Source organism: Saccoglossus kowalevskii, chromosome 1 (assembly GCF_978046115.1).
Source record: "Saccoglossus kowalevskii chromosome 1, keSacKowa6.1, whole genome shotgun sequence".
Lineage (NCBI taxonomy): Eukaryota > Metazoa > Hemichordata > Enteropneusta > Harrimaniidae > Saccoglossus > Saccoglossus kowalevskii.
Genome location: NC_140641.1, coordinates 38247693 through 38263117, shown reverse-complemented (window position 1 = coordinate 38263117; position 15425 = coordinate 38247693). Strand labels below are relative to the sequence as shown.

The 15425-nt window shown below is 36.0% G+C and overlaps 1 protein-coding gene and 1 long non-coding RNA gene across 2 annotated transcripts; both read left to right on the top strand.

The window, feature by feature from the left end:
- The first annotated feature begins 6176 nt into the window (after positions 1 to 6176).
- Positions 6177 to 13678, top strand: LOC102801604 (prestin-like). Its single transcript, XM_006819122.3, has 13 exons — positions 6177 to 6192; positions 6507 to 6617; positions 6793 to 6992; positions 7355 to 7519; positions 8504 to 8659; positions 8786 to 8868; positions 8973 to 9120; positions 9482 to 9595; positions 9885 to 9962; positions 11368 to 11463; positions 12024 to 12200; positions 12646 to 12867; positions 13370 to 13678. The coding sequence occupies exons 1-13, from the start codon at positions 6177 to 6179 to the stop codon at positions 13676 to 13678; spliced, it is 1875 nt and encodes a 624-aa protein (XP_006819185.3).
- A 792-nt stretch (positions 13679 to 14470) lies between these two features.
- On the top strand, positions 14471 to 15175 carry LOC146750886 (uncharacterized). The gene is made up of 2 exons (XR_014928645.1): positions 14471 to 14575; positions 14741 to 15175. It is a non-coding gene; the product is annotated as an uncharacterized LOC146750886 (long non-coding RNA).
- Positions 15176 to 15425: the final 250 nt, after the last annotated feature.

Here is a 15425-nt window from a genome sequence, read left to right as displayed (position 1 = left end):
ACAAGATTTATGACAGCTTCAAGTCAACTCTTACAAAGGAAAGACAGGATGCTGTCAAGGATCTGCTTGCAAATGTTCCCCAAGATGTCAATGCCCAGGAACAGTTCTTCCATGCACATCCACTTTTCCAAGACCATGTGGAGCAGTATGACCTGTTCTTCAAGGACATGATGAATGGAAAACTTGGCCCAACTGCCCAATACTGGAGCATGTATGTCTTCATGATTAATCGAGTTCACAGAGACCTCATGCATGCACTCTGCATGAACAATGTTGATGACTACATTGTAATAGACATCTTCTTTGGTTTAAATCGGCCCAACTATGCTCGTTGGGGTGTGCTCTTTCTCAATCAGCTCATGAATGCAGCACCACAGAGTAGAATGGTTCTACAATCAGGGGCTTTCTCTATTAGACGAACTGGAAAACATTTTGCAAGATCAGCAATTGATTTGACGCTGGAACAGACCATAAATAGAGATGCGGCATCACCCATGAGAGGAATTGTAGGGTTCCATTATTTACACAATGCAATAAGAAGATGGTGTATCACATCAACTCATCTGGGCATGTCTGTGACAGAGCTGCGAAGTATGGCAGGATTAGAAGCAGTGGAGCAGCCTGCAAGTTACGAACAAGCAGAATTGAGGACAGTCGCCATAGGGATGCTTTGATCAATGCAATCACAGAATCGTGTGACCCTTTCTCTTCACCAGCATCAACGTCAGCTTGCCTCCTGAACATAGCTACAGGCAAAGCAGCATCTAAGGAAACGCAAGAGTATTTGATTGGAAGCTTGGTTGCTGGCCATAAACTTCGTGTGAAGTTTCAAGAGGAATGTGCAGCAGATGAGCAAAGATTCCTGCAGCCCATCAAAAGACAAAAAGTGTCAAATTTTGTACAGGAAAACGTGAAGAAGAGGTGTCCTATTGCCAGAGGAAAATCTCCAGCTGAGAGTCTGAGAGATGTCTTCATTCACATACTTGTCATCATTTCAGAGACGATGAACTTCAACCTCAGACACGTCATGACCTTTCCAATTACAGAGTACCCACTGTCTATCACACACTCGGATGGGTCAGGCCTTAAGACAGACAAGAGCAAGTTGCTCAGGAAACTAGAGGAGCTACAGGGCGGTTTCACAGAAACACCACTACCACCCATCGATGTGACATTAATGGATGGTGGACTATTGATCCACTCCTTCTTATTTGCCATTGGGAACATCACATCATATGGACATCTTGCCAGGACTATTCTAGCATATGTTTGTTCCAGCCACGGAAATGAGATTCATGTATTGTTTGATACTTATCGGCCCATGTCCCTGAAGGAGAGTGAGAGGAAACTACGTGGAGCAGATGATCGGAACTTCGTCATTACTGGTCCAGAGGAAGCACCCAGACAGAGCTGTCAGAAGTTATTACAAAATGGGATTTTCAAAGATCAGTTGGCTATGTTTCTTCTCAAAGAATGGCAAAAGGTCCAGTATGAACCAATCCTAGCCAGGAAGACTCTAATAGTCTCACATGGTGGCAACTGTGTCAGTTTTGCTTTCAATGAGCTTGATTTCAAGATGACAGTTGGGCATCCAGTCCATCTCCAAGGGAGTCATGAGGAAGCTGACACTCTCCTCGCCTTCCATGCAGTGAATGCTACTGGAAATGTAGTGGTCAGAGCCTCCGATACTGATGTCATTGTTATTCTCCTTGGAATGCTAGGAAGGCACCTGGAAAGTCACAGGGAAACATCATACAATCGTATTATTATGGAATGTGGATCAGGAAATAACCGTCGACATATTGATGTCAGCAGTATTGCCACTGCCCTGGAGTCAATGCAGAATGGACTAGCTGCAGCAATGCCAGGTCTTCATGCATTTACAGGCTGTGACTTCACTGCATCATTCTACAGAAAGGGTAAAGTGAAGCCACTAGAAGTTCTTCAGAAAACCACTACGCGAACGCTCATCCAATTTTTCAGCAAGCTGTCTTCTGAAGATGCACCAGACCAGCGTAAAGCAGAAGAGTTCATTTGTTCTTTGTATGGAATGAAGGGTGATGTCAAATATACGCAAAACTGCTTCAGATGACCGGAAACAAGAATCAGGTAACTGGTATCTTTGGGATGTGGGCTATTTTATATTGTTGACTGGGTGGGGTCAATCAACATAACCACATACACTTATGCAGATGTGCTAATCAAAACATGTTTTGAAAATGTAACCTCTTCCAGCACCAATTTAATAGATGGGGACATTATACATGAACAAGTAAGAGTGATGATGAATACTCATAAACTATCAAGATCTAATAGCCAATCAGGACATAAAAATGTGTGCTAAAATGTCTAATTGCACTCACCGTGGTGCACACAATGTCTTGCCATGCATGCTTGTAGCTTTGGGTTGATTCATATTTCGTTCACGGGAAAGTACTGTTATAACTGCCTAGTAGCGATATTTTAGACCATGGAGCCTCAACATCTAAATTAAGTTACTAATTGCATACCATTAGTTTCCTTGTATTTAATTAAACTTTGTCAACGACAACTCATCTGCAGTTATTAACCAATAATTAAATCCCTCATCTGTAAATTGATTTTAATCCATACATGTACCTACATCTTATTTCAGGAAGCCTCAATGACCAATGTGAAGAAGGTTGACTGCGCTCTCCTGCCACCCTGTGCAAAGACTGTGCACAACAAATTACAACGGGCCCACTTCATTAGCATTCTGTGGGGAAATGCTGATTCACCATATCCAGGACATGGTTTGGGCCCTCTTAGGTATGGGTGGAAGGACAAGAATGGATATTATGCCCCTGACTGGTTCTCAGGACCTGCCATCCCACATGATCTTTTCAAGGCAGTTGAACGAATGGATGACAATGTGGAAGATCGTCAGAGTGACCAACAAGATGTAGCGACAGAGTATGATGATGCTGATGATTCAAGTTCTGAACTACCTTGGAGTGATGACTCAGAAAGTGAAACAGAAATCTGAGCATCCAACAAACTTTAAGGATTATATTCATAGACAAGAGTTGTGTGTGTACTAACAGATGTGTGATGACCAGCTTTTCTTTAGCTAAGCCATTTATTTATTTATTTATTTATTTATTTATTTATTTATTTATTTATTTATTTATTTATTTATTTATTTATTTATTTATTTATTTATTTATTTATTCTCACAGTTCAAATTATTTTATTTTATCTTGTTAATAGGTGTGTATTTATATGTAAGGCAATAAATTGTTAATATCATTATTAAAAAGCTGTACATTACGTGTTTAAATGCAAGTCAATTTTGGGATACCCAATGGGGGGGGGTTGGGTTACATGTATGCAGTGGCCAATTTGTGCTGCAGTAACATTTCAGACACAGATACAATAGTTGGTTTTACATGGTACATCTAATGTGTGATGTGGACCAAATTTTGAGATCCCTTTGGGGGATATAGTGGTAGTTTCCATATTTACTCAATCAGTAGTAAGATAATAGGCATAGGGGCCACATTTGGAGACTGTCTGGCAGGCTCTATGCAGCAATTAATTTGTCTTGCAGGGACCATTCTGAGCTCTGCGAGATGTACTCATTCTTTTGAAATTGATATCATGTGGTACCTCCAATGTTTGATCTAGCCCAAATCTTGGAGGGGTCCTTTTTGGGTGTCTGTCGGGCATAATGCAGCAGAAAATGTGTCTGGCAGGAGCCATTCTATAATCTGTGTGATGTACTTGTTCATTTCAATTTGGTTTGGGGTGGTACCTCCAATGTTTGATCGAGTGCATTTTTGGCCCCTCTTAGAGGCCCCCCAGGAGCCACACGCAGCAGGTAGTCCCCGGCAGACATCCATATTTGCATATGTTAGGTTACACCATGAATGCTCATGTGTTCAGATATTGGTACCTCGTTCGTTTGATCAAAATGCTCTGGGCTGCCGGTCTAGCAGTGACACACATCAGTCGTTGTGTTACAACGAAGCTTGATTGATGTTGTTTAGGTTTTATCTTATCTTAATTTGACCCTGTTTTGTTGCAATATGCAGCGTAGCCTTGGGTACATGCCTGTCTAAAGGAGTGGTATTTATATTGGGACTTAACGGCACCTAACATAATACCACGATGCTATTCGGTCACTAGGAGCCGCACCATATCAGTTCTGAAAATTAACACGTGCCGGATTGATTGTTTTCATCTTTGGGCATGAAATAGCGTGCGCCATTAATTCACCTATACGTACTGGTAATTCAAAGCGCAAGCGCACTAGCTTTTTTTTCACCGATTCGTCGAATGTATTTGTTGCCGAAATCATGCTCAGCTGAATATCGGATGTTCGCGATATGATTGGTTTATTTTTTCAGTCAATCACGAACAATAAACTCGACTGTTCAGGCACTTTTTGTCAATGTGCTCGACTGATTTCCCATATGTCTAAATGTAAGATGGCCAGGACAATTACCTCACCATCTTCTAAAGTCGAGGTTGAATTAGTAAATAATACAGATTACACAGAATACGTTTTTTTGAACTCATGTTTCCATTCCTCAGATTCTCCTTGTTTCCCTAACTCCCTGAGAAAAAAAAATACATAAGCACGCATCAGATGAGATGTCATAGCATAAAATGCATTTTTTTACCTTATGGCTATTGTAAACAGACTTTTTGTCAAAACAAAACATCTCACAATACAAACCTTTCATCACATCTAAGACAACTGATAAAGTTGTCAGAGATCACATCTAATACATTACATCTAATATCAGACCACCCACATTATTTGTATATTCACATGCTCTCCTATTTGAACACTTGCAACAATCATAAATGCCACTCCACCGGAGACTGATTTCCTCCCTGTAACCTAAGGGGACTTATTATTGTGAACTTAAGTTGACCCCCTATGATACAAAGTATAACTATATGGTGTGATACTATGCAGTGTATGTATATCAGACACGAAGGTTGAACATTAATATCAGATAACGCATTATTGTGAGTATCATGATTTCTTTTCATCTCGATTCATTATGTTATAAAGGTATAATTTTTATATAACTTAAATGGGGGATGGTGTTCGTTCATACTGTCCAATCCTCGTAACCGAACTCATTTCGTACTGACTATACAGCGTGATATAGACACACGACCTGTCTTTAATAGATTCATGCCGAAGTACATGCTCTTTAATTCGTGCGCTACTTGCGTAACTTACGGAACTAACCCTCACATACATGTATTAGTATGTACACTTTCAGCAGGTTCCACACTTGGTAATACCCACACTTGTTAGAGAGATAGTAGAGGTCCCATCGGTCTTAAATGTGATCCCACACTTGGCATTTAAAAATGAAGTGAACACAGAGAAAAATGGTAACACTATTTATCATACAAAATATAGCTGTAAGCAGCAACAAACGGGTTCCAAAATACAAAAATCATCAGATTCGAATAATTGTGTTTATAGGGTAGGGTGAAAAAGTAACCATAATGCATATAATTGGGGTTTCAGCCCTCAAGTGGCTATGATTGACTATATCACTTCTTGACCTGTAAGTTGTTTTGTCATTAATTTGATCAACCATTTTATTGTGAATTTGAATTAAGTGTAGTATAGTATGTCAAGTATTTGTGTACACGGTAATTAACTCCTATCATATCGCACTATATTATCTACACAGAGAATGGCTTCAATTGTGACACAAGATAATGTAGCTAGTGCAGATGAGATAGAAATAGAACTTGGAGTAATCCAACCATCAGAAGGTAGTTCAAATTCACATACACGTGCGAGTTACAATGTAAAACGGAATGAAGACATCACACCCAACAATGCAAAACTATGTACCGTGAAACAAGGCAATGACAATGATGATATACAAGTAATCACTTACAATGGGGATGCAGATCAAACTGTAAATCGTCAGAGTTATCATATTAACAGACCCTTGTTCTCTGAGAAAGATTTCCAAAATGAATATAAAGAGAATGATCTCCATTATGTACCGTACAACCAAAAATTAAAAAAAAAGATCAAGAATTGTCGATGCGGTAAAAGTTGTTGCAAGGGATGTATAACATCAACTTTTCCAATCTTTGGATGGCTACCTCGTTATGCAGTACGCAAACAACTGCTAAGGGATATTATAGCAGGTACAACAGTCTGTGTCATGAACATACCACAAGGTAAGTCCAGAAAGATCATGACTAATATCAGAATCAACTCGAAATTTACAAAATTTGGAAGATGTCATTTATTGAATAATTAATGTACAAATGAAAAAGCTAACACTGGTCTTGTTTATATATATGTGAATAGTTAAAACAATTGTCCAGGTTTAAAACACATTTTAATTTTAAAAAATGCATTGAACTAAATCCATGCACAGATTATACTATATCTTTCATTTGTCTATGAAACACACAATCTCATAATTTAAAGTACTGACACACAAATTATTATATTATTTAATGAGTTATATGTGAATGTTTCCCTCTAGGTATGGCATATGCTATGTTGGCATCATTGCCTGCAGTATATGGTCTATATCTAAGCTTCTTTGCTCCCCTTGTATATGCAGTGACAGGAACTAGTAGAGATCTAGCAGTTGGTAAGTCAATTCATGTTTCAAGTTTGTAAATTGTAAACAAATTACAAGCAGAGGATAATTGTAAGCATAAAAGCAGTAGATAATCGTCACAGACCCTTAGTAGAACATAAATAATACATAGATAAATTGAGTCATCCAATTAATAAAGATTCATGATCATAATCTATTTGTTCAGGTACATATGCAATTGGTAGCCTAATGGTGAGGGCAGCTATACAGGATGTAGTACCCCAATATCCTCTCGATGAACCTCCTACTAATTATATGGAGTATAATAACACAAATACTACAGCAATATCACCACCAGAATGGAACAGAGAACAAGAATTGGTGGATGCTGCTGTTATAATGGCTCTTTTAGTGGGCGTTATACAGGTTAATATAGTCTCGTATCATCATAATGCATGGTTGAGTGACACAACCCTGGTGGCAGTATTTTTCAGTATACACAACACAACACACTATGGATAATTAACACTTGTCTATTCTATTTGTTTTTTTTTGTGCATTGTTAAATATTGTCTTTCAAAATTGAATTTAGAAAGGCATAAAAACAATGAAATGTTCCCACCATATATATTTGCCTGGAAACTTTTTTAACTGGGTGATATCTACACAATGAATAAATACACAAAATAGATGCACAAGTATTAATTGTACATATAACTGCCGAGTAAAAGAGTTATTTTATAGCTGTAATTATTGTACTAATTATGTATTTATCTATTATATGACAGCTGGCTATGGGCATTCTACGTCTTGGTTGGGTTACTGTATATTTATCTGATCCGTTTATTAGTGGATATCTTACTGGAGCTGCTTGTCGTGTGTTTACAAGCCAGATAGATGCCATGGTAGGCGTGAAAGTAAGAGGTCATCCTGGTTTACTTGGACTTGTATATGTAAGTGTTATATTCACACATTTATTGATAAGTGTCAAAGCTTATTTCAGCAGAGATTGACACATTAATATTTAACAAATGTTATTAATGTCATTCACATTTTCACTGTTTTATCGCATAGTAGGTTTGGCAATCATGTTTTGGGAATAATCAAATAGAAATCTTTATGGTAATATTTGAAAAAAAAATCAGCAACATCATTGTGAAATAAAGAATGTAGCTCAAAAGTATTTTCATAGAATTATTGCAAAATTTTAGTTATTAATTTTCATGTTATTGAAGTATTGCATTTCAGTGTAATTGAAACGGCCATAGACTGCCATTGAGTTCTGTGGACAATTTAAGCAATGTTGTAATAAATGCTGAATTTGATAACAGACTTACTCTTTTTGAGGATATAACTATTTGTCAGCAATGTATGTAATTGTTTATTTGACCTGCATAAATGTACATAAATATTTTATAGAATTTAGCATGAAAGATGTCAGGTCATCAGACACTTTATTACAGAACTTGTAATTTAGCTTCAACATTCTATTTCAACATATATTCAAAACTAATTAATTTAGAATGTTGATTGATACCTCTTAATCTTTATTTAGATATTCTAATGTTTTTATTTCTTATTTGCTCGATTCAGCATTTGCATGTGTTATCATATGTTTACATTGCAGTAAATGTGCATTTAAACAAAATATAGTAAAACCTAATACATTGTGCTTTGAGAGAAAAATAATTGAGAAAAAAAAGTCAATTACTCCCAAAACATGATGATAATGTGGAATCACTCGATATATATGTCAAACTTGGCGATGTAGTTTTCTTCTCATTTGTTTATTTGTATGATGTATTGGAATCATTTAGTAGGGTCATTACGTCATTATAGTGATTCATGACTATATATAATATATATATAACACAAGCAAAATATAATAACGTATCAACAAGCTGAGATTAATGCAAATTATATATTCTATTTTGTAGACATATCGAGATTTACTGGCAAGTGCTGCAGATTGGAACTACGTGACTATATTGATATCGATTTGTTGTGTACTAATCCTAATATCAATTAAAGAAATAGAAACCAAATATAAAAGACAGCTGCATGGGTATCCCCTAGGCTCAGAAATAATAGTGGTAGGTCGAGTAATTTTGTAATTTGCCGAGGAATGGAAATCTAATGAGAATGCTATTAGCCTTCCTCATTCATGAACTACTCAAAGATGACTTTATATTGTATATTCTGGTATTTATTATCACTAGGTAATATTGGGAGTATTATTTAGTTACCTATTAAACTTAGAAGAAGATTATAACGTTAAAGTTGTTGGCGATTTACCAGCTGGGTAAGTTACTCTAATAACCCTCTCCATTGTATATACACATGTATGTACACATGCTTTATGTATTTATGTATGTTTTGAAAATATTGTCATGGTTCATTTTGCAGGGTGCCTGCACCGAGTCTTCCTTCAACTACATACCTCACTTCCTTGATTGGTCCTGCTTTTCCACTAGCTATTGTGTCATATGCCATTGCTATTGTTGTTGTGTCGTTATTTGCTCAGAAAAAGAGATACAAGATAGATGCAAACCAGGTATGGTATTCAAAACGCATTGTTTATTCAAATACCAGTGATTACTACGTGCAAGTGAAATACACAGTAATTGACAAATTGATGAATACTAATCCTAAACAGCAGATGGCACATGGCCAATAAGAGAACAGTGGATGTTGTGATCCGCTATCCAAAAAGTAACATATCAGATGTAATTTGTTTTGATCATTTTCGGCTTTCAATTGGTTGCACTTGTAATTTACACATAGCTAGATCAGGCGAGAGAACAGTGGCATAAGATTTTCAGTGTAAATTTATAAATCTGAAGTGTAAATAACTTCCTGTAATGTATGAATATAGTACAAATGTTGCATTTCACTTTCATGGTACTTCGTCATAGGAACTGATAGCTTATGGGGCAACTAATGTAGTGGTTTCATTTTTGTCCGGTTTTCCTGCTAGTGCTGCACTGGATCGTAGCTTAGTCCAGGACTCTGCTGGAGGCACATCACAAGTAAGTGTATATTAAGGTTTTATTTTTCTAGCTGCTAAGCCCAATTTCTTGTGGAGATATAGTGTGAATGGCCTACTGTCGACAATTTATTGTTCTGTTTATGTAAGTACATGGACATGAATATGAAACTTGTGCACAACATCTTTCTTTTGGCTAGCTGTTGGCCATGATTTTGATAAACGTTGAACATAGCATATTGACATATAAACAAAGCCTGACATTATATTCTGCGATTGGATTCAATAACAAGCATTAAATAGTAGACGACATTGATATTTTTTTATTTTAGATTGCTGGTCTGGTCAATAGTGCATTGATGTTGGTGGTACTGCTGTGGATTGGACCTTTATTTGAGGCGTTGCCAACGGTAATGTTAAAATATAATTAGAATTCTGGGCATATTAACACCAGGAGTGCAGTATATACGGGTGATGTTAGTGAGTGAGCGTACGAGACATATATTTTGGACAAGAACTGACTAGAAGATAAAAGAAAACATTTGAACTTTCGAGTCTGTGATAGTTAGGACTCGACAATTGTGGTGACTTAACCCAGTATTTAGACGTTTCACGCGCAATTTGAGGTAACCCTCCAATGCTGTCTGAAAAGCAATAATTGTTTTTGATGATTGATTTTTTTGAGTTAAAAATTGTTCTAGATCATAGGAAGTCACATGCTCCCCAGTATCCTCGCCTAACTACATTTATTTCTTTTATTCTATTAGTTAATATTTGATTATCGATATTATCTCTTGTGCAACCACCCCACAAACTTGTCCCATATTTACATATGTTGTTTGCTTGACACAGTACCACAGTAAATGAGTTGTTTTGAGTCTTACAGCGAATAAATACTACAACGATTATATGAAAATTTCAACTTTTTAGGAGAAACCTGCACTCAAATATGACACCCCCTTTATGTATATGCGTGCAATGAGACTTGGAGTAGATGAGATGTGTTGTAATAGGCGTGAAATTATCTACCTGTTGTATCTTCGTCATATGCCGGCTGCTCATAAATTCGTCTTTCTAATCTATTGAGCGGTGTCATTGTATGAACACATCTTATCTCAGATGACATGGGATTAACCTGCCTTATTTACCGATTGTAATCTACGTCTAGGATATCTGTGAACTCTATACATCATTCTACACAGTGTATCTTATTTATTTTATATAACTATATATTCCATGTGATTCATACCTCAGAATAGGCATCTATAAAATGTTAAAATATACTTAGAGTTTTATATTAAAACAGGTAATAAACTGAATTCATCAGTACATGAACGTTTTCTATATGAAACAATACATTTTTCAAAAGATTTAAAAACATATTGTTTTTACTACACAGAGATTCGTGGTACTGGGCGTTACTAAAATCCTTCTACAGCAATAACGGTGTATTTGAATGAAGCGCGAGAATTGTCCAGGATATCTTCTACAAAAACATGCATACCTTCATTAAATTCACTGTACACAGCTTGACCTAATTAAATATGTTTGTTATATTTAAAACATACACCGCCCTAGTTCAGACTCGATATCTCTCATGAGCCCCTTTCCGAGTTCCCCCCATACGGAAAAAACTGTTGGGCACCCGATTTGTGAAAAAGGTTTATACAACTGTGGGAAAGTACACATCTATTCTCCTTTGTTTAAAAGCACGTTTGGCGACTGTGCCATAGTCAGCATTAATTTGCTCAAATGTTTCATCTAAACATTGCACTACATGTTTGACTTATATTGTATTATGTTCTCACTTTACAGGCGATACTTGCTTCTATTATAGTTGTTACTCTGAAAGAAGTCTTTCGCAAAATTCTAGCAGTCCCAAAACTCTTCAAGGCTGATTTACTAGACTTTGTAAGTATACATCTATCAAACCGTATATTAAATTAAAAAAAGGAACATTTAAAGTGGGGGAGTCGTCACCTGCGCATGCTTTTTGCGTGTGTTGTTATCGTCGCTTGGAACTCAATTCCCACGCGTGCGCAAGTGATAATCAAGATTGACAACCCTGGTAGATTTATAATTTGCTTCCTTGAGTCTTCAAATATTCAGTTATATTTGTATGCGACCAATAACAGAAGATTGTACATAACATAACTTCTCTTTATGTAAATTATTGCATCTATCAGTGATCCCAATCAGCAGGCTTTTCCCTCTACTAGGACTATCAAATCACTAAAATCCCCATGTTGTCGTTCCATTTTGCCTCTCACGCCCATTGGTGGACGATAGTGAAATTCCGTCGTAAATGTTACTGAAACATAAAACATAAAAACACTTTGAACCACTGCTTATAAATGGTCAAATGAGTCATTACATCAGCTCATGCGTCATTCAATAGATATTGATTAATTAACTAATTAACATAGATTAATTAATTAACATGGATTCTTATAATTGTGTCCATATTTCAGCATGTGTGGTGGGTAAGTTGTGTTGCTGTACTTTTGTTTAATGTTGATTTTGGACTTGTCATTGGAATTGGATATTCCATATTCATGCACGTGTGGAGAACACAGGAACCACCATGTGCATTGCTGGGCAGAGTAGATGGAACAGATCTATACAAGGATATCAAACAGTATTCAGATGTAAGTATCAATAACTAAATCTAACACTTTCTTGTATCTACTTGCATATGTAACAGAAGCTGTATGTATATTTAAATTAACTAAGTAATACTTATTATTAAGCATGCCAATTAGGTGAATCTTTGTATATCTGACCAAATGTCTAATTACCGACAGTCCAAACATACAGTACATACAACTCGATGTTAACCCTTAAACGCACAATGCAATATTGTTCGTGATGCAGAAGAACAAATTGTGTGATATGTATTGATATGTAATGCTGTGGTGCTACTACTTTACTTGAGGTGCATGCCACACACATTCATTCAAGTACAAATGTCATCATACTGTATCAATATTCAAATTCATAATCAGTAACGTGCATAAAGAAACAATACTCACATAATTTGTTAGAATATATGTCTAAATCAGCTCTGATGCATCACCTCTGCTTCAATTTCAGGCTACAGAATCTCGTGGTATTAAGATATTCTGCATGCAATCGTCACTATACTTTGTAAATATTGCTCACTTCATGGCAAAGATGTACAAGCTGACAGGAATCAACCCTAGAAAAATATTGCAAATCAAAGCTAGGGAGGAAGAATTTGAAGAAAGAAACAAGAAGAAGCAAAGCAAAGAAATGAAGAAAGAAGGTGTATTGACATCTAGAGAAACAGGAGAGGTAATATCTCAAGCGTGTATGTGCCAGTGGTTTTGAAATTGAGCCAGTCGGAGCACCAGTGTTGTATTTTGATTTGTCTGTGTTTAGATGTTTGAGTTTAGATTATACTATCACAGGATCACAAGCCATATTTCCAGTTTTGAAGGATGTGGTTAGATGCTTCTAACTTTGATTCATTCCAATTTTGTGAGGTGGTGTCAATGCCAAGGATGAAAGCCTAGTGTATCTGAAACTTGTAACACAAGTGCGATTCTGTAGTACACCATCTTCTATTCTTGTAATTAATTACACCTCAAAATATGGCGAATTTTAATTTCGGGTGTCCCTGATTTCAATCAAATTGTAGTGTTGCTATCATTCATGGGATTTGACAGCTGAAGACAAGTCCCAGTCTAGAAGCAACATAATACATATGTTTTATCTTGTGCCTTAAATAAGATCCAGGCATAAGCAACTTTGAAAGTTTGTGAATACTAATTATCATTATAACGCCAATCTATAGGGCAATATACTGACACGGAGACAAGGACACTACAGCCAGCTATCTGCCACTGTGAGTAACGCAATCAGTGACAACATGGAAGATGATAAAGACGTCAATGAATGGGACAATGAACATGATGAAGACATCCATGGTTTGGAAGAGGGTGATGGATTAATTAAAGAAGACAAGATCCACACAATTATCATCGACTGCTCTTCTCTTAACTTTATTGACTCTACGGCATTAAGTGGATTACGACAACTTTTCAAGGAGTACCATAAACTTGGAATCAAGATATTGTTAGCTAACTGTAAAAGTATGTATTAGTTCTGGATATCACCACTGCAATTTAAGTGTAAATGATGGCAGCATGCCTAAACGATATCACAGTCATCAAATAGAATGTTATCTCCAAGAACACGAAACAATATAATTACAGGCATATAATTAACTTATAACCACGTCTTGCCATATAGGCAGATGCAGTTTCCGATACACCCTACTAAACAGCTCAAAAAAGATTGACCAACAAAGTGTGTAATAAACGTAAACTGACGTCACAACTACGTACATATAAACCCATAATGTATTCATTGTTAGTATTACCTAAGATGTGGGCCTTTTTGCCACGAGTGAACACTTAATTACATATAATTACATATAAACTCGCAACACGTGTGATTCAAACTCACGACCATGGCAAAGCGCCTTGTCACAGCAAAGAACCTTATCACGCCACGCTCAAGAGAGAGAGAGAGTTAACATCACTGACAAACAATCGACAGGTACACTACAATCTCACAAAACATTCCATAAAAATAATACAAATCAGTACTGGTGTACAATCAATTTAAAGAGAAATATAAGGCATGTACACACAATGATATCATCTGAGATCATCTTTGTATAACTGTGTTATCATATTTATCCACTGTTTAACCATTGAACAAGCTAACTGCTCTCTGCCCTTGCATAGTAAATAATGCGGTTGGAAGTATGTTTCTTGCCTTTATACATATATGTAAGACTTTCGATATATTGACTTGGGATGCTTGGGGTTTATATACACGATACAGATATATAACAAAGATCTTAAAATATTATTTTTTTTTCTTTCAGAGGAGGTTCGTGACTTTCTTTCTAGATGCAATTTTTATGAGGACGTTGGATATGAGGAGAAGTGTTGTGTATTTGTCACGGTCCACGATGCTGTCCTAAGTGCAGGTAATATAATTGGGTTGTATTAACATAAAAGTGAAACCTATTAATAAATATAACTGTTTTTATTTTTTTGCAAAACCCATGAATGTTATTTGTAATCAATCAATCAATCAATCAATCAACCAATCAAAATATATATCTAATTATTATTTTTCACTTTATCACCAGAACAACATTCCATGAACTAGAACATATATTCAGACTTATTAGACTGTGTAAGTCAGCTAAGCTCCCAACATACGACATAATACTAATACTATATATTCTACACTACTGGTGCAGGGTACAAGCAGACATTACATAATTGTTGTTCGTCGCCAGCCTTGACAACATGGCGATGCATTTAAATGTCACCTTCAGTTAATTACTTAGTTTATTGAAGCTGTGTTATCTATGATGATTTGATGAGATTAGTTATATGCACTTTTTTCCCACTATGCAATTTACTCACTCGTTTCACATGTGTTTTATAGTTGATAAGGAAGGTTAAAACTTAATTAAAACATCACATTATATTGGTATATATATTAGCACGTTATGTTTTTGAAGTTCCAATTACTCTCCTATACCAATTTGTATAATAAAGTGATTGACACATTATAAGACCTACTTTTGTATTTTACATTTCTGGCATCGGATTTGCAGTTTTTAAACAACAATACTGATTTATTTTATAACACCATTTTGATTCGGTTTTTAATTTATTTAGATACAATTATTATTTTCATATATTATTTCCATTTTGTTTTAACTTCGATTTTTTCCAATTTCAATTGAATTGATGTTCTAATTCAGTTTTCAATTTCTTCGACCTTCGACCACCCTATAAATATTACGTCTTACTTATTCCAAG

Excerpts from the sequence above, each read along its gene's own strand:
- LOC102801604 (XM_006819122.3), top strand. Across the intron at positions 11,464-12,023 it reads AGGCTGATTTACTAGACTTT|CATGTGTGGTGGGTAAGTTG; the intron begins GTAAGTATACAT and ends TCCATATTTCAG. Across the intron at positions 12,201-12,645 it reads ATATCAAACAGTATTCAGAT|GCTACAGAATCTCGTGGTAT; the intron begins GTAAGTATCAAT and ends CTTCAATTTCAG.